Source organism: Hyperoodon ampullatus, assembly GCF_949752795.1.
Source record: "Hyperoodon ampullatus genome assembly, chromosome: 5".
Lineage (NCBI taxonomy): Eukaryota > Metazoa > Chordata > Mammalia > Artiodactyla > Ziphiidae > Hyperoodon > Hyperoodon ampullatus.
This window is the reverse complement of record NC_136918.1, coordinates 78,717,596-78,738,029: the sequence shown is the minus strand read 5'-3', so window position 1 is coordinate 78,738,029 and position 20,434 is coordinate 78,717,596. Positions and strand designations below refer to the sequence as shown.

Below are 20,434 nucleotides of genomic sequence, written 5' to 3'. Positions count from 1 at the left end.
GAACAAAACAAAGAAGAAATACATAATTCCATCACTGAGATCTAATCACTCTTATCATTTTGATGTGTATCCTCCGAGTCTTCATTAGAATTAAAAAATTTTCTAAGCAGGTGTTATGGGGGGCGGGGAGGAAAGCAAAGAAATGATGAACACGTGGTTCAGGATGATAGCTTCTTTGGTGGGAGGGAGGCAGGAGAACAGAATGCAAGAGGGGAACATAGGGTACTACTGACGTTCTTTGTTTTGGATGGTAGATTCACAGGTGCTTATTCTTATTAAAAATAACTTAGAAATAGAGAAATAAAAGTGGGCGAAGTTGGTCAAAAGGTACAATCTTCTAGTTATAAAATAAATAAGTCATGGGGTTGTAATGTACAGCATGGTGACTATAGTTAATAATACTGTATTGTATATTTGAAAGTTGCTAAGAAAGTAGATCTTAAAAGTTTCATCACAAGAAAAAAAAGCTTGTGACTATGTACGGTGTTAACTAAACTTATTGTGTGATCATTTCACAATATATACAAATGTCGAATCATTATGTTGTAAACCTGAAACTAATATAATGTTATATGTCAATTGTATCTCAATTAAAAAAGAAATAATATTCCTAGAAAATACTAGAGAATCAATGAACAATAAAGCTAATTTAAATGATAAAAGAACTCAGTAAGGTATCGGGATATATAATTAACATACAAAACTCAATAGCTTTCATAGACACAATGACCAGCTAGAGGAGATAATGGTAAGAAAGCCCCATTTATAATAATAACAAAGGTGATTAAATACTTAGGAATAAACTTGACAAAAATGTGCAAAACCTAAAAGATGAAACACTCCCGAAAGACACAAAATTAGACTTGAACAAAAGGAGAGGCATTTCTGTTCTTAGGAAGATTCCTCATCATAAAGATGTAACACAATTCCAATAAAAATATCTAGGGACCTAGACAAGTCCATGCTCAAATTCATAAGGAAAAAGAAACCTGCAGGAATAGCCAGGAACACACTAAGAAATAAAAGCTACAAAGGTGGACTAGTCCACCAGGTATTAAACCATACTATAAGGTCCCATAATGAAAACGGGGTGCTACTGCCACAAGAATAGATGTACAGACCAGTAGAATAGAATAGAAAGACCTGAACTAGATCTGAGTAAATATGGAAATAATAAACGTGGTGCCTTAAATCATGGAAGCAAAGATGGGCTTTTTAATAAACGTTGCTGGCACAACGAGGCAGCCACTTGGAAAAAAGATAAAATTAGATCCATACCTCACACCATACACAAAAATAAACTCCACACTGGTTAGGAAACTAAATGGAAAAAAAAAAAAGAAAATAATTTAATAAGCTAGAAAATATGGTGAGTTCCTCTATAAACTCAGTGTAAGGAAAAGCCTTCTAACACTGACTCAAAATCCAGTGGCAATAAAAGAAATAATTCATAAATTTGACTACATAATAATGTTTTTAAAAATTGCATAGTAAGGTAAAGTCAAAGAAGAGCTGCTAAATTAGAAGAAAACATTTACAGCATGTATCACAGATAAAGGGTAATCCATAATATATAAAAAACTCTTAAAATTTGAGGGGAAAAGGACCAAAACTCTGATGAAAAAATGGGAAAGATATAAGAACAGAAAAAATTTAAATAATAATAATAATAATAAAGAAATAAAAAGGACCAGGCATGGGCCAATGATAAGGATATGTCACCAACCAAGGATTATGATTAATCCAATTTTGTGCACCTGAGGTCCATTAAAACTACGAGAATTCCCATAATAGATTTTAGGCTATAATTGAAAGTAAGTTTAATCTTCTGAAGACCTAAAATAATACTAAAACACACTAGGGTGCTCTGACAAATCAGAAAAAAAAGAAAAAAGAAAATGACTTCCTTTTCATCACTAAACCTCACACAGTTTTTTCAATGAGTTCTGAGTTCCAATTCCTACTATGATAAAATTGGCCACCACAGTCCAAACATCAATGTGTCAGAAGCCTCCCGTGTGAACCAGATAAACTTCCCAGGTCCCTTTTACCTCTAAACTTCTGTTTTTTGTTTTTTTGTTTTTTTCGGTACGCGGGCCTCTCACTGCTGTGGCCTCTCCCGTTGCGGAGCACAGGCTCCGGACACGCAGGCTCAGGGGCTATGGCTCACAGGCTCAGCCGCTCCGCGGCATGCGGGATCCTCCCGGACCGGGGCACAAACCCACGTCCCCTGCACCGGCAGGTGGACTCTCAACCACTGCGCCCCCAGGGAAGCCCTAAAATTCTGTATTTTAAACTAATGACCTGGTGTCCCAAATGGTCTGTTTGAATCCACCCAGTCAGTTAATGAGGCAAAAGTGACCTTCCCAGGTCCCTTCCTCCTAATTACACAGGGAGTTTCACCTGGGGACACAATTGCCTGCAGCAAAACTCTAGATTTATGCATTTGTTTGTTTGTGTGTTTATATCCCTATCACTGTTTATAAAAATGAAAGATTTAACATGGTGAGGAAATTGGAGTGAAATAAGAGCAGTAAGAAATAAAAAGTAATACTATAAGTAATATTAGAACACAAAAATGCACACTTTTGGTTTCTATCTTAGCTAGAGCTGGGCCACAAATTTGGCTTGCAGCTTCCTAACAGTTGGAGCAGAGATGGAAACAGGAGGAGATAAAAGATTCACAATGCCTATAAAGTAATTTGGGCAGTTTTTCCAAAGACCAGGATTCCATTTCCTTAGAGATGTGTCCCAGTGGTATGCTGCAATAGGTTCTACCGGTTCACAAGAACCAATGGTTAAGTATCAAGGATTTTTGTAATTTGGCTGTTAAACCATTGGTAGCTTGAAATTAACCATAGTGGGAGTATTCAGCAAACACTACAAATCAGGGCATTTGGGGGTTTGTTTGTTTTTGTTTTTTCTTTTTGCCTTCAGAGAGCTGGTTTGCCAGCACTCCACTGCATGTTCCAATGGTCCTTGTAGGGGGACACAATGCAAGGCCAGAAGAGCTACAAGTAGGAGAGAGGGTTCAGTGTGCAAATTTATTGAGTATAGCAGAAACTCCCTCAGGAGAAGAGAGAGGGCATATATGCCTGAGACCAGATAATGATGGCAGAATACATCAGCATTCACCCAAGCCACCTCAGTCCTTCCTTCTTTCTGGTACTACCCTTTGGAATTTCATAGCTGGGGTTACAAAAAATGTTAGGTCCAGTGAGAAGCAGACATACCTCTCCATTCAAAAATGCATCCAGAGAGACTGGGAGAGGCTCAGGTGAAGGGTTTTATGCTTTCCACTAGGTGAGCACTTCCCAAGCCTGTATTTCACAGCATTGTAACAAGTGTCCTGCAGGGAGAAAAGTGTCCCAGGCCAAAATAAATTTGGGAATGAGTGGGTTAAAGTTAAGCAGTTTTTTTTACTGCAGGTCTTACAAGAACCTTTGGGAGGTGAATGTGCCCTTTGGCACAGAGTACACATCAATTCCCAAACTTATCTTACACGAGAATACCTTGTGGTGGCACATCTTGGGCTGAAAAACGCCAGCCTGGGTAGTCAGGGTTCCTTACGATTTTGAAAGGCAATACTGAGGATGTTATTCCACAGAAACATTACTTTCACATAGGACTTGAAGCTCTGGCATCTTTATAAAAACATGACTTGCATGTCTTTGCTTTTCACCTGAACCGTTTCATTAAGTCTGTGGGTATCCACATATCCATCAGCAGAGCTTACTTAAGGGAAATGTTTCAGGCCAAGGAATTTCGTAACTCATGTCCCATGTCCCAAGGAACTCACTCAGTCCTGGACCACCCTGCATTAGTGATGTTAACGCCCAAAGCCAGTGTCCACTTACTTTCAACTCACAAGATTCTGGACCGGAGAAATGAGCATTTCTTGTCATTTTTTTAACCTTAATTGTTCACCCCCTCAACACCCATTCTATTTCTTTTTTCTTCTTCTGTCACTTTCTTTTTTCTTGCAATAGTTTCGTAAACTTCTAAGACAGTGTGTCATGCCATGGGCACTCCACACATATTCAGTCCTTTACAGAGCCCCTCCAGGTCCCAGGCCATGAAAGGGACAGACCAGGTCCTGTGTCAAGGAGCTCATAGTACAACATTAATGAATGTTCATTTCCTCTCCTATTTGTCTTCTTTATTTGCTTTGTCTCGGCTCTTTGCCCCACTTTGCTCAGCGCCCCCCGTGCTGCTCCTCCCCATTTTCGTTCATCCTCTCACCTCCCTTCCCTGATAGCTTTTTCCAATGACTAACGAGGACCCAACTCAGCTGGTTTTTATCGCGCTCCTGTCCTTGCATTTTTCCGACTCAGTTAAGCCATTACCAGAGCTAAATGAGGCATGGACTCTCCAAAAGTCACACCTGTCGTCAGGGAGATGGAGGGTAAGACCCTGTGCAGCTGGCGGGCGGGCAGCAAGCAAGGCTGGAGGGAGGCAGCCGAGTGTGACCTGGCAGTTTGTGCTCCCCCAGTGTTGAAAGAGGGCCCTCATTGTAAAACAAGATGCCCCTTGCTTTAATATAGAAAGAATGAAGTCTGACACAGAACTGAGGACGGTCACGTTTGTGATGACAGATGAGATGTCCCTAATTCTTTGGCAAATGTGTACCGGGTGCATAGAATAACCCACGTTGTGGATGTGTCCTCAGCAAGAGGTAAAGAAAGCTGTAACCAGAGCCAGCTACGCGGGGTTTTGTGATTATTGGTCGAACTTTCCCAGGTTTTTCCCTGTTCACCCTCATTAAAACATACACATTTCACCTTTCTGCAGTGGTGGCTTCACGCCTTACTGTTAGTATTCTTTATAATCAGAGTGACGAAAGAGGGCAAAGATCACAGTACAGTAAACTGGAGACAAATCAGTGTACTCACCCTATGAAGATAAATGATAAATGATCTCTACTGGAAATCAATTTTGGTTTCCACCTTATTTCTAGGCAACCTAGAATTTTTATTTCTGCAGCCTAGGAATTGAGAAATTGTAGCTTCTGAGCTTGCTGTGCTTCTAATTTACAAGAGTGGTTTTATGTTCAGAAGATCTATGCCTTTCTTTTCTCTAGCTGAAATGTGGGCAAAATCATTCTGCTCTAGAGTTATACAATTTCCAGAAATGTTAAAGCCAAGGGGCAAGAGCCAGGGTTTTTACTTTGATGAGCATTGAAGTGTTGCTGTGTTGACCCTAACCTTGCCTTGCTATCCTGTGTTAATTTGTCCTTAACTCTGGAACTTGGATGAGCCATCCAACTTTTTGGACAAATGCAAGGTCAACAGATTTTTTTCAGCATCCATTCAGTACCAGGTTCCTTGTTCCATGCTGGGGATGCAACTGTGATCATGATGAGGCCCCTGCCCTTGGGAACCTTCAGTTTTGTGGGGTGACCCCTTCCCTGTTCTGTCCTAGAATTGCCCAACCAGCCCCTGGTTTTTACTGGTTATGCTTTATTCATTCATTCAGCAAACATCTGTGGAGAATCTACTAAGCTCTAGGCACTGTGCTTGGTACCAGGCTACAATGAGAAAAAGAGACAGGCCCTACCCTCATGAAGCTTCCAGTCCCCACCTTGAGTTAATTCACTCTCCTAGCAGTCACCAGAAAGAATGTCACTCCTCCCTTTGTACTTTCTCAATGCTTAGTTCATGCCTCTTCCTAGGTTTTGTATCACTGTAATTATAATACATCTTCCTGTCTCCTTTTAAACCTTGAGCACATTGAAGTCAACTGTCTCAACTTTCTTTCCTCAGTACCTTATACTCCCTAGTGTCTAGCAAATAGAGGAGCTCAATCAATGTTACTTGAGTGAATAAATAGTTGCATGAATTTAGAAGTTCATGAACCTGTGGAACCATAGACCAGTCTGCTCTGACCTCCCATTCCAAGTCTCTTGGATGAGAAGCTCAATGATCAATCAATCACCTGTCAGTACTGAAACACTCCTCGTGATTTCAAGGACGTTCTAAATGTAAAACCAGCTGTTCCACGGGTCATTTCTTCTTTCAAACATATCTGCCATTGAGATAAAGAACAAATACTAGCTTCAGCTTGTATTTGCAATACTTTTTGCAGGAGGGTAAACATGATTATATATGATTTAAATGAAATGAACTTACAATAAAGAGAACAAATGAGTTTATTTGTGACTCTTGGATAGATACTGTTAATATAGCTGCAGTGAGAAAAATATAACAGTGGCTTAAACAAGCTAGAAGCTTTTTTTTCTCTGTCATGTCAAAGTCCAGGAACAGTCTGATATACAGATTCTGCTCCATGAAATCCTCAGCTCATGGCACCATCATTCCCTGGGATATGCTCATGGTTCAATATGGGCTCCAGCTGTCACACCCACCTCCAGGCAGCAGAATGGAGGAAGGCAGATGAAAGAACAAACGCCAACTGTCTCTTAAGCGAAGTTTCCTAGAAGCTGCCTCAGGGCACTTCAGCTTACATCCTACTGGCCAAAACATAGTCATATAACCACATATAATTATAAAAGAAGTTGGAGAAAGTAGTCTTTATTCTGGACAACCTTGTCCAGCTAAAAACTATTTTACTGTGCCATAAAAGGAGTATGGTACAAGGGATACAATTTAAAATCTCTACCATAGATCCTAAAACTGAAATGTTAGTGATTATTCAAGAACTTTTGTATTCTAATTGTTGCAAGCTGAAGTCACAATGATGAACCCAATAATTAATCCATTGTGCTAGGGTCATGCTTGGTACTGCTGCGATTGTCGATATCTAGTGGGTAGGAGGAGTGAGGTAGAAAGAAAAGAAAGCTTTTGCGGGCTTCCCTGGTGGCGCAGTGGTTGAGAGTCCGCCTGCTGATGCAGGGGACACGGGTTCCGGTCCAGGAAGATCCCATATGCCGCGGAGCGGCGGGGCCCGTGAGCCATGGCCACTGAGCCTGTACGTCCAGAGCCTGTGCTCCACAACGGGAGAGGCCCCAGCAGTGAGAGGCCCGCGTACCGCAAAAAAAAAAGAAAGCTTTTGCGATAAGGAAGTTGGTGGGGGCCATGGGAGTCTGGCAAAGGCAGCGGCGACAAGAATGGAAAAGGGAAGGCAGAGTGGAGAGAGATGGTAGAATTAACAAGACACCATAATCGGAGATGGGAGGAAAGGGGCAGGGAGGATCTAGAATGATTCTCAGCTTTGAAAGCAAATTAGACCCTGGTAATTGTACTAAAAAGGGCGGTTTGGAGACTACATTAGACTCGAGGAGTTAATTGCTACAAATTGACCCGAAATCTCTCCTTCATCTATTACTTCTTGCCATGAATTTTCTCTTGAATGGACTAATGAAGTTAATAAACTTCTCCAAGTAGTTAATCTTTCACAGGAAAAATCTAACAGGTCTCAGTGACTTCCCCTAGCCAGTTATAATGTTCCCTTTCCTAATTCAGTACACCACACAGGACTCCTTAATATTCTGAGTTCTTGAGGCCTTCTTAATTCAAGTGCCAGAATTTCTCCCTTGAGTAATCCAGTCCCCCATCTCAAAAGTGGAGTTTGTATTGCCCTCTTTACCACTGTGAAGTTTAAAATACATTGGATGTTTAAAGGACCTGACACTATGCTTAGTTCAATAAATGCTAGTTTCTGTCTCCTCCCAAAGTATTTTCTTTTCTTGTGCATGCATTCAACCAGCATTTATTCAACAGTTACTATTTCAGACATTGTGCTAAGTACTGGGGAGCAAAGTTGAATTTAGTCATTGGAAACAAAGTTACTATATATATATTTTTCATTTCTGAATGTTGAGGTAAATTCTGCCCACTGGCTGGGGAGCTCCTGAGGGCAGAGAACATGATGTGTGTGGTACCTTTATATTTCCAGTCCTTAGCATGTGTACTTATTAAATGTATGAATGAATATATGACCAAGGTCAAGAAATGAAGCCAAAAATCTAACAGCAGGACTGGAGTCAGAGAACTAGGATGGTCATGGATGTTCAGATGTTATTTCAGACAGTTCTGTGACTGTTGAGTGTCTGCTGGGGTTCTCCTTCCATTTGGGGCCCAGCACCCTCTACTTGTAATGCTGTCGGAGAAAGAGCCCCCTTCCTAAGGGGCAGGGGCAGCATATGACAATGGTTAAGAGCTTGGGGTCTGGAATCAGACATTTATGCATCTAATTATAACAAAGTATGATCAATCTTCCAAGAGGGGAACTCCAAAATCCAAGATATAAAAGACTATAACAGGTGGACCTACCTTAATCTGAGAGTCCAGGGCAGGCCTCCTTAAGGAGTCCTCAAAGTTGCTCACTGCACTACTGAGGGGTTAGTGTGGGTAGAAATCCAACCTGTGCTCCACTCCCCAAGGTGGACATCTTGGTACAATGTTGTATCTGGCCCATAGGAGTTCTTTTCTCCATTCACACAATGACCCCACAGTTGACCAAGCCATGCTCCAACAGTTATGGACGTCTGAAAGCTAAAAGACAAGTAGATGTTTTCCAGAGGGACCAAGGAGGTGGAACAGCATATGTGAGGCCTGAGAATTTTTAAAAAGGCCTAACTTGAGGATCTAAAGGAAATTCAGTGTGCATGCAGTATGGAGTTCAAAGGGAAGACTAGCAAGAGTGAGGCTGGACAGGTATTCATTACAGCTGGCATTTCCTGTGAGTTTACTAGTTACACTGTGCTAATGGCTCTCCATGCATTATTTTATTGAGATCAGAGGTTAAGTGACTTTCCCAAAGTCATATGTTAGGAAATAGTGGAATTGTGATTCAAAGCCAGGTTTAACTCTGGAGCCTGTGCTTCAAAGCACTTGTTCCATGGCATCCAAAGACTTGCAGAGGAGGGTTGCAAAGGGACAAGACTGAAGGCAGGAAGACCAGTTAGGAAATAGTTGCATCAACCCAAATAAGAAATGCCAGGGTACTTAAGATGGCCTTGGAAATGGGAAGGTGTGGATGGATTCCAAAGAGATTTAGGAAGTAAAGTCTACAGGACATGGTGGTTGTTTGAATATGAAGGATGATGATGAGAAGAGGGAGGAGGTAAGGAGGATTCCTTATTTTGTGTCTTTGTGGATGGCATGTCGTTTGCTGAGGAAGAAGACAGTGAAGGAGGAACAAGGTTGGGAGGAAGGTGAGTTTAGAGTCTGTCAAGTTGGAAGCACCTGTGGGACATCCAGGTGGAGATGTCCAGTCGACAGTTCAGTGCTTGGGCCTAAACCTCAGGAGAGGCTGTATAGTTAGTCAACATTGGCATGTAACTGGTAATTAGTAATTGACCCACAGAGTGGGTGAGATAGTGTGTGGAGTGAGAAGAGCAGAGAGTTCCTACTAGGATAATCATGCTGAAGCAGAAGGACCATTCCCTAGATCCAGCTGTAGAGTTTGGTAGAACATAATCCAACCCTTGATTTATCTGCATCCTTTACAAGAACTATTCTTCAAAGGTTTATGGAGTATCATATTATAAATGGAACCAGAAATCTGGGATGAGGAGGCCCCGAAAGGGGGGGGGAGTACAATAATAAATAAAAATAAGTGGCCTTCTCTGACATTTTTGTTTGATTTGGAGTCAGATTTAAACTTAAATATGACTCATTCTGTATTTTCCATACAAACATATATGCTGAATAAAATAGCATTAATAGTATTATAATACAAGGAACTGCTACCACTAGGCCAATTCTGTGCATTATTCACACGGAAGAATGAAGGGATTAAAATCCAGTGGCAACATCAGTGGAGGCCTTAGCTTATCAATGGCCTCTTTAAAATGAACATGGTCCTGCTCTGATATGGGCAATTGAAATTTTCTGTATCTTATGTGAAGTGCTATAAAAATGAGGTGCTAAGCCATGCCCTCCCCACCTGCTACCCCTCAGCCTCTCTAAATGGAAATTCTGAGCCACTTCTGTTTCAGTCATCATAACAACATGGGATTTAGGCTTAGTTGAATTCATTTTGTTTCTCTTTTGTTTTTAGAAAGTACTACAGGCGGTCTCTGCATGATGTGGCTTCTGAAGACTCAGGAACCACCTGCCTCACTAGTCTGCAATGGAGAAGGCAGAAGTGGAAATTCAAACACCACGGTTCCATTCTGTTACTAATTCTGTAGACATGTGCCTCCACCGCAGGGAGTAAGTCACACCAAGGGGGAAAGTTCTCAGGGGCCCCCAGACCACCAGCACCCTTGTCCCTCCCCCTGGAGAGAAAGCAGAACTATGGCATTTTATAGCTGCTGTTGGATCTTCTTGGCTTTTACCTGGTGTACTTCTGCCTATGGGCCTGACCAGCGAGCCCAGAAGAAAGGGGACATTATCCTCGGGGGGCTCTTTCCTATTCATTTTGGAGTAGCAGCCAAAGATCAAGATCTAAAGTCGAGGCCGGAGTCTGTGGAATGTATCAGGTAAGGTCAGGAGCCACCTTGGAGAGTCTTTTCTCCTCCTGGTGGTTGGAGAAAAGCTGTACCAAACCCGAAATAATTTTTTCAAAGTTGGTTCTCTCTTTTCAAAAATGGTGATTGGTAACCATGCTGAAGCTTATTATTCCCCCTCTCATTTTTTTAAAAGAAATTTTTCCAAAAATAAAATGTCAAAGATACTGAATAGAAAAATCCATGGCCTGTTGGAGCCGTGCTTGGTCACTTGGTAACTGAGTCATCATTGTTCACCTGGAGGCTGTGTTACTTAATGGAAGACCAGGTACCTAGAAAGAAATTTATTGTAGGTTTTGCAAACCTGAGTAGTAAAATCTCCTAATGACCTTAAGTGCCGCAGTGGTCATAATACTTGAGTGTTGGCTGCCTCACTCTTATTTTTTTTAAGGATTTTATAGCTGAAAGAAACTTCAGTGGCTGGCATGACCTGGGTGTCTTCAAAATGCAGCCCGTAGCATTTGGAATCACTCCCATTAGAATTCTTATAGAAAGCTGAAATCCCCCTGCTAATACAGAATCCATCTACGTAGATAGAGAAACACAGAATCCATCTTAACTCTCTCACTGGACTCTCTCTTCGGCCATTTGAAGACAGCTAACATGCCCCTTGAATCATTTCTTTTCCAGACCAAATAGTTTTCTAAATAATTGTTTCATGACATGATTTTCAGACCCTCACCATTCTGGATGCCCTCTCTCTGATGTTCCCTAATTTATCATGACTCTTAGAATATGGCATCTAATACTAGGTACAATTCCTTCAAATAGTATCTGACTTCTGCAGAGTACAGAGGGCTGTATATCACCTGCCTTAATCTGGACATCAGAGACCATTACTGCACCTCAAGTCTTGACCCATCTTCTGAGAGAGAAGAGCACTTTCTCTTGAGATTTGCAACTTCCAGAAGGGATCCAGCACTTTCCCTTGGTCTTCCTGATAGCTAGAAAATGAAAATGAAAACTAGAATCATTCCAACAAAACTGGATTTCTGCTCGTGTTCTAATGAGGTCTCACAAATTAGATAACATTTTCACTTTTTTTATGAGTGCAGAAAAACTAAGTGTAGAATTTCACTGATACTGTTTATATCCTTCACGTAACCCATGTGGACAAATATCCTTTTTGTTGTTCCCTTGCTGGACAGAGTTGCGCAGGTGCCACATACATACCTGAGATCAAGCAAGAGCTTGTTCTGAAATAATATATATTTTTTTTAATAGTATTAAAGAAAGATAGGAAAATCAGTTTAGCAGTATAGACGTTTTAGGTAATGAAAAATTCAGTAATAGATCTTCATAACTTTGCAGGTTTAAAAAAAAATGAAGGAAACATGAAGAAAATGACTTAGAGAAAATGTCACATTAAAAGTTAGACCAGGACCTTTAGGAGCCTAACTGATACAATGAAGTATAACAGCTTGTATTTCTTTCCCCCTGCCTTTGAGTTCAAGTCATGAAACCCACGATACAAAGAGAGAACCTGCAGAGTTGTTAGGTTTTCTTCTCTGGGTGCTGATACACTGATTCAGAACATTTATCAAGCTCTCACTATGTGCTGTGTCCTGGAAGAGTGAAAACTATGTCACTGATCCTGTTTCTCTTTGTTAATCTGCTTGATTTTTATTTAAAATAATGTTCTTTGAAAAGCAATGCATGCTCATTTTTTTAAATAGAAAGTATAAAGACAAAAGCACACAATTTTAAAACTCATCATTCTACCACCCAGAAGTGACCACTGTTTGTGAACAGCCTTCCTATGCATAATATTTGTTTGCTTGTTTGTTTATGAAGATGATATCACTCATTTCCCTTTCCTCTTCTACCTCCAGGAATGTCAGTTTAAATTTGTGGCTCTGCAAATCTGAAGTTATTTTTAGCTTCTTATGTATTCAAATCCTAATCTATTTATATTTTCCCTGGTCCTTTTTTTTTTTAATCTCTGTATTACTTTTACTAAAGTACCTCATATCGGTTATTTCAAATTCTTTGTTGGATAAGGCAGATACAAATGATTCATTCTATTACTAACCACAGTCCTTGTTATTATTGGTCCCTAACTCTGTGTGAGGCACCATGCTGAGAATTGTGCATAATTATCTCATGCTCACAGCCACCCTCTGAAGTAGGTGTTATCCCCATTTTACAGAGAGGATTTTGAATCTCAAAAAACACAACATCATGAAACCAGAGTAATGGAACCAGGTTCAAACCAGCTTTGCCCAGTCTGTACTCTAAAGAAGTTGACCAGAAAGCCTCTTGCTTTCTTCCATTTCTTTCTTCCAGGTATAATTTCCGAGGATTTCGCTGGCTACAAGCTATGATATTTGCCATAGAGGAAATAAACAGCAGCCCGGCCCTTCTTCCCAACATGACCCTGGGATACAGGATATTCGACACTTGCAACACTGTTTCTAAAGCCCTGGAAGCCACCCTGAGTTTTGTGGCCCAGAACAAAATCGATTCTTTGAACCTTGATGAGTTCTGCAACTGCTCAGAACACATCCCCTCTACTATCGCGGTGGTGGGAGCAACTGGCTCAGGCATCTCCACAGCGGTGGCAAACCTGCTGGGGCTCTTCTACATCCCCCAGGTACCCGTGCCATCTCAGATGGGGTGATGTGGGCAGGGGCCAGGAAAGCAGCCTGGGAGGATGCTACACCCAGTGTCCATACAGTTTGCTATTTTCCCTTCTCTGACTTTACTTTGGCACAAAAGATCTTTTAATTATCTGTATCATGACCACTGGGGATTTTTGAGACCCCAGAGTCAACAATGTCAACTGGGCCTTCACAATTCTTCCAAAATTCTTTTAAACATACCTTGTATAAAACTTTGTCTTTTTTTCCAAAGGGTTCAGTTATTTATTTTCCACTCCATTCCTTCAGTATACGGCCGTTCTTCTGCCTTTACTAAAAGGAATGAGACCAAATGATGTAAATCCCACCTTTCAAACCCAAAATATCTGCCCCAAATCCTAGTCCCTTAAAAGTCTCTGCCTCTCTCTCCTCTGGTTGAAAGTTTAGCTCGGAGGAAGTCAGAGCATATTTTCTCACAAAATCGGAACTTAATCATTAACTTGCACATTCTAGAAATGGAAACTATTCTATTTCATTCAACAAATACTTGTAGAGTGTATATGAATAAGCAGTTTCCACCCTGCAGGAACTCAGCCTAGACAGGGAAATAGATGTCTGCATTTTCAGATACTAACAATTCACTGAAATAAGTGCTTTAATAAACATTTGTTCAAAGTTGCATATGTTTTTCACCAAAAAAAGACAGTGAACTCTAAATGCCATCTTATAACCTGATTTTTTTCCCATTAACACTGTAGAGCAAACCTTTTTTCACATTAATATTTATAAGGCTGTGACATCATTTTATAATAGTGAAAAATTGGAAACAACCTAAATGTCCATGGGTGGGAGAATCAGCTCAATTGTGTTGCATCTCATATATCAATTTTTAAATTTAATTATATATCACACCTTAAATTATTTTCTTCAGTGTCTAGTATTTAAAATTTGTAAGAATACCTTTGATAGATTCACATTTCTATGCTGGGAGGTCTCTGTTTCCTTGGTGATAGCCATTATCCCTTTTTATACATGTGGCAACCGAAAAAGTCTTGTCATCATTTCCCGAATCCTTACTTCAGGGAATTAAAGGTGTTTCCCATGGGGAAACCCTGGCTCTATAATCTTTGTGCCAGAATGATCTGACAAAGCCCACAAGAGTAAATGTGTTGGGCAAGATGCAAATATGCATCTTTATATTTGGCATATTGCGCAGTAGTATTTTAAATACACAGTTAAAGCAGGTTGTCACAGCCAACAGACATAAGATGTAATTGCCATCGAGTAAATAAAGAACACGAAGGGGAGGGTTTTAATTCATTGTGGTTTGGATGAAATATAAGGTTAAGTTGAACTTGAATTATAAAAATGCTGAGAAGATTATAATGATTATCAGTCAAACCAATGTAAGTGTATCTGCAGCAGTGGTTCTCTGTCATGGCTGCATGTTGGAATCACTTCAAGAGCTTTAAAAATACTGATGCCTGGGACTCATCCCCCAGAGATCCTGGTTTAACTGATATGAGATGCAGCCTGGGCATCAGGAGTTCTGAAAGCTCCCTCCATGAGTCTAATGTGCAGCAGAGCTGGGAACCACGCCCTATTGGGTGAAGGCAGAGGCCCCAGTTGAACTTCTTATGCCACTCATGCCACCAAGTGGATGGAACAAGCAGACCAGCTAGAACAGGTTGTGGTTAGAAATTTTCTGAATCATTCATGAAACTCTCCCCTCTTACAATAAAAAATTTTGTGTGTTTTTAAGGGGTTTTTTGGGGGGGAGTAGGTAATGAATTGGTATTTATCCCCACTTTTATAGCTTGCCTTTTAAAAAGTGGACATATATTATAAATGCATCCTTTAAGAGAAACATATCCATGGAGAATATGTTTATTTGTAATTTTTATATCTTTAAAACCCTTTTTGGCCCATTTTTCAAAAGAGTGTCAAGAAGTAAGCAATAATGAATGAATTTACAAAAGGCCTGGGTAGACTTTTCATTTGCAAAAACCTGATCAAGAAGCCTGTTGTTTGGGTCTGCAAATAGAGCTCTCTAAAAACAGTTACATCTCAACAATTACTTAATCTAACTACCTGCCTCATGAGGTGTCACAGTAGAGCAAGAAGGAGCTTATTTTAATAAAAGGAAAAAAATCACTTTCATATTATAACTCTCAAAATCAAAGCTCTTGTCAGAAAAATAATGCCTGCTCATTAACAAAGTTGGACCAGGTCTTTCATGTATCAATGTCTTTTATGTTTTTGATGTAGAAACTATTCATTAATAAGAAGAAATATATAGAAAGAATTCATTTTAAAGCACTGAACATTGAAAACTAATTGTTTCAATCAGTGAAAAATATTAAAAAAGCATTCCCCCAAATTTCTTCAACATGGTTTTCTTAAGAAGTTTTAAATCTCTCTAGAAAACTGGAGAACAAGAGATATTAAATGTTCCTTCATTACCAAGAAGAAATTCCATTCAGTGTAAAAATGTTTTGTCCTTCATAGAGAACAAACGTATGGACACCAAGGGGGGAAAGTGGCAGGGGGTGGTGGTGGTGGTGTGATGAATTGGGAGATTGGGATTGACATATATACACTAATATGTATAAAATGGCTAACTAATAAGAACCTGCTGTATAAAAAATGAATAAAATTCAAAAATTTTAAAAAAAGAGTTGAAAGACAAGACTGCTAATGGCAAAAATGCTGAACGAATGCAGGGATGAAATATGAATAAACCTCAAATTAAATTAAAATAAAAATACTTTGTCCTTCAGAAGAAATGGTTCAATGACTTGGAACTTCCTAACTGGTGAGCCAAGACACACAGGAGTGCTGCAGATAGGCTGAGATACTGACCCTCTCCAGGTCTGGGATGGTGGGTGGGGTCTAGGGTGGTCAGAACACACCCACAAGGGCTGGTCAGCCTCCTCCATTCACCCCACCTTCTATGTTTGCCACAACTTGAAAAGAAATTGGGAAGCTCTGTACTAACGAATGCTTTACATGATATTTGGATACTTCTTCAGGCAAGAATCTTTTACCACAAAAGGTAAGGCTTTCTGCCCTTGGTGACCCACATCCATGCTCAAATATAGTACTGGCTATGTCCTAGAAAGTGGAAACACATCAAGGCAGATTCTCCAGAGTTCCTTTTCAGCCTCTTTTGGTTTTGGAGACCCACATCAAAAGCCTGTCAAAAGGCCTCAACCACCAGCTGAAATTGCACAGAGGAAAGGGCTGCCGGTGGTGGTTGAACTCACTGAGAAGCCAGGAGAGGAAAGGATGTTTTTCTGACTATATTTAATGATGTACATCATCATGATTGTGATGAAGGGGAATTGAGCCTAATGAACCTAAATGGCTAATTGAGCCTAAATAATAAACAGTTCTTAGAAATGACTGCAATTGAGGGTACTTTTATCTAAAGTACTGCTGGCGTGGAGGAGGTGGGGAGATAGGGGAGGGGAGAGAGGGAATAGCTGGAGACTGGAAGAGAGAAACTAGGCAGAATAAGAAAGGGGAACCCCAGAGGCTTCTCTAAAGAGCCTTAGGTTCATAACCCAAAGGGAACCTGATTCTTTCCAGAAGTAAGTCATGGACAAAGTGTTCATTATAGTAAAGGGGAAGCTAAAATGTTCAAATGAGAACCTGGACCCCACAGGCAGAAGATATGTACATGGATATATTGTAGCCATGAGGCAGCACAGAGGAAGTTAGGAGAAACTATGGAACAGTGCATAAAGGTTAAGTAGATCCTATTGTTGTTGGGTTGACTTTATGATCAGACCCATTTTTGAAGGTAGCACTGTGAAGGATCACCTGCTGGGAATTAGAATGCTCCTTGATAGACTGACAGATGCTTGAGTGCTCACACTGGAGAGGAATAGATTCTGGTTGTCTTTGCTCCTTCATCCTGTCTGCAGTGACCAGCGTTTGATATATTAGATCAGTGAATGTTCAAAAAGCCTCCTCCACACAGTCTGGAGGCTCACCTGGCACCTCAATCACTCACTCATTCTGTGTTCTTTCCAGGTCAGCTATGCCTCTTCCAGCAGACTCCTCAGCAACAAAAATCAGTTCAAGTCCTTCCTCCGTACCATCCCCAATGATGAACACCAGGCCACCGCCATGGCTGACATCATCGAGTACTTCCGCTGGAACTGGGTGGGCACAATTGCAGCTGATGATGACTATGGTCGGCCAGGCATCGAGAAGTTCCGAGAGGAGGCTGAGGAGAGGGACATCTGCATTGACTTCAGCGAACTTATCTCCCAGTACTCTGATGAGGAAGAGATCCAGCAAGTGGTGGAGGTGATACAGAATTCCACAGCCAAAGTCATCGTCGTCTTCTCCAGTGGCCCAGACCTGGAACCCCTCATCAAGGAAATCGTCCGGCGAAATATCACGGGTAGGATCTGGCTGGCCAGCGAGGCCTGGGCCAGCTCTTCCTTGATCGCCATGCCTGAATACTTCCATGTGGTCGGAGGCACCATTGGATTCGCTTTGAAGGCTGGGCAGATCCCAGGTTTCCGGGAATTCCTGCAGAAAGTCCATCCCAGGAAATCTGTCCACAACGGTTTTGCCAAGGAGTTTTGGGAAGAAACATTTAACTGCCACCTCCAAGAAGGTGCTAAAGGACCATTACCCGTGGACACCTTCCTGAGAGGTCACGAAGAAGGTGGTGGCAGGATAAGCAACAGCTCCACTGCCTTCCAACCTCTCTGTACAGGGGATGAGAACATCAGTAGTGTCGAGACCCCTTACATGGATTATACACATTTACGGATATCCTACAATGTCTACTTAGCCGTCTACTCCATTGCTCATGCCCTGCAAGATATATACACCTGCATACCTGGGAGAGGGCTCTTCACCAACGGTTCCTGTGCAGATATCAAGAAGGTTGAAGCTTGGCAGGTACATCCTTCACTTAGATGGCAGTTCACTGTGTAATAAAGCAGAGTTAGACTGATCCAAGAAAGACAGATTAAAGTGGTTACCTCAAAAAGCCAATATTTAAATGAGGTCACTAGATGTAGCCTGGGATTCAACTTGCCTTTTCAAACATCTGAGCAACTGACTTCTGCAAAATTGATAGTAATTTAATTTGATTATCTGTTTGAACCCTTGAGGTCAACTATTCTTTAGTCTAGTGGTTCAAAATATCAGGAGTATGGTCCCTAAATGTTTTTAAATATCCTGGGACAGATTTAGTACTGAGTGGAGTGTTTTTATAGTGCTTAAATTAAATATATTGTTCCCTTGTACGTAACAACTATTTCTTGAGTACCTATTATATTCCATACACCAAGTGTCATAAAACCATAAAATTAGTGTCACTATGTTTAGCCACCACTTTTGCCATTATATTACTCAAAATATAATGTGCTGGACCCCCCCATAAGTCAACTAAGCTTAGGACACAAGCAAATCAAGGGCACAGAAAAAACTCTTCTTAAAAGGATATTGGATATTTCAAAAAGAAACACTGAAGTAGTTGTCATAAAAAATAATCAAAACTTAAGTGGAATCCCTACACTTTAGACTTGTTTTGTATTCTTCAATCATATGCAGGAGAGACATCATAATCTTTTTTATTTCATAGAGTTTCTGAAGATAAAAGTCTGGCCCAACTTATATCCCATGGAGCTGTTCATGTCTTGCATATGTACCTTGATTTTTCAATAAGACCGTGTTTTACGCTCCTTTTGTATTTTCCTCAGTCCCAGACTGAGCTATCAGAAAGTGCATGATGGGGAGTGGGACGTGAGGGGAGGGTGTGAATCCCTGAATATGGGTTGAATGACTCAGCCTCCAGCTTCAGTTATGGCTCCCCCACTTACTGGCTGCATCATCTCAGGAAAGACACTGCTCTGCTCAAGTCAGTCTCCTCATCTGTAAAATCACCCTAATACCCAGCCTACTTTCCAACCAAGTTTCTTTTGAAGAGGAAATAAGATGATATATGTAAAAGCAATTTGTAAATTTTCAAACTCTTAAACAGGTGGTGATTATTTTAAGTAGGATTTCAATATGCCTCAAATTAATCAATCAACTGAGTAAAACATGATAATGAAACCAGCTTTGCATACAGAACCCAACCACCACAAACCCTTGGGAAAAGATGCCAAGAAACAAAGAACGTACATCCTATGTCAGTCACTTTAGAGATTCTCATGGGATGAGGAGTGACTGTCTAGGCTGGTAGAATGAGCCAAAAGGACCTACAAGTTCTTAGCCCTTCTCGTGCGTGGGACGTCTCACTCAGGCATCATTGTTGGCTAAAGTTTCTAATCTTTATGAGGGACTGAAAGTTTCCTTCCTCGCATTGTGCCCCACACACTGCCTGGCAGAGAAAGGGAGCTCTAAAGAAGGTCAAAGACCAAAAAGATTTCAGGAGCCATGATGCTATAGAGTGGAGTTTTAAGAAAGAGGAATAAAGGGACAGTCTTTTAGTAAATACTAGTGTCTTTCTCTCTTCCCTTCCATGTCTCCCTCTCCTTCTTCCTCTCCCTCTTGAAAAGCCTATGGGGGGAAAAAGCCTAAAGAAAAATCCCAGGGTGGGATTGAAGGGAAAAGAGGCTTCCAGTAGGTAGGTTGACAGTTCTGCTCTTCAGAGACTCCTCTCCCAGACAAGGAAGTAAAATCCAGATGGCCAAGGTCAAAGCATGGGCATATGAGAAAAAAAGCCAAGAATTAGGCTATAGTCAAGGGTGGGACTTTCAGCTGCATGAAATAGAAGATTCAAACCAAACTGGCTTAAACAAAAGAAGGAACATTATTAGCTCACAATACTGAAAAATCTCAGAAATACCCCAGGTACAACTAGATGCTCTCATCTTCATCTCTTTGTTCCTTTTCCTTGGGCTTAGCAGTTTTCAGCCTCTGCAGCAGCTTCAGGCTCATAAAATCCTTACTGCTAGGCTCTCCTTACTTCCCAGGATTTCTTGGAAAAGTCCCGGAAACCACGTTGATTAGACAGCCTAAGATCACAAGTCCATCCCTGAAGCTAGGAGTGGAGTTCTCCCAAACTACTTAGACTGAGAGTAAGAGGGGGGTTGGATCCCCAAAGGGCAATCAGAATGCTCTTACTGAAAGGAGGAGGAAAGAGTAGCAAAGTGGCCAAAATAAAAAGTAGCCAGTACACAGACACCTCAGCTGGCCCTCGGACAAGTAAATTCGTGTCCTCCTGGCTCACACACGGTCTGGCACAATTCATCCAGGAGAGGAGAGAGATAGCAAAATAGGGTCAGAGCTCTGGGGAGGAGCAACATGTGGGCATTGCCCAAAGTGTCCTGTGTGCTTGCTGTAAGTCTCCTTTAAGCCTCAGGAACCCAGGCGGTTGGGTGGGCATTCTGGAATTTAAGCTCTTGGCCATGTCTCTGTCTATCAGGAGATGGACCAACAATTCTTCACTCTCATTACTAACACCTCC

General features: G+C 41.1%; 1 protein-coding gene across 2 annotated transcripts in view; it reads left to right on the top strand.

Moving 5' to 3' along the window:
• Window positions 1-10,202: 10,202 nt before the first annotated feature.
• CASR (calcium sensing receptor) overlaps window positions 10,203-20,434 on the top strand; it is a gene marked incomplete at both ends in the record, with an annotated part of 28,366 nt that continues 18,134 nt past the window's right edge. For both annotated transcript variants that reach the window (XM_079704197.1, XM_079704196.1), the window contains 3 exons: window positions 10,203-10,387; window positions 12,701-13,007; window positions 17,032-17,916. In XM_079704197.1, the coding sequence (XP_079560323.1) occupies window positions 10,203-10,387; window positions 12,701-13,007; window positions 17,032-17,916 (1,377 nt within the window). The remainder of the gene's footprint in view (window positions 10,388-12,700; window positions 13,008-17,031; window positions 17,917-20,434) is intronic.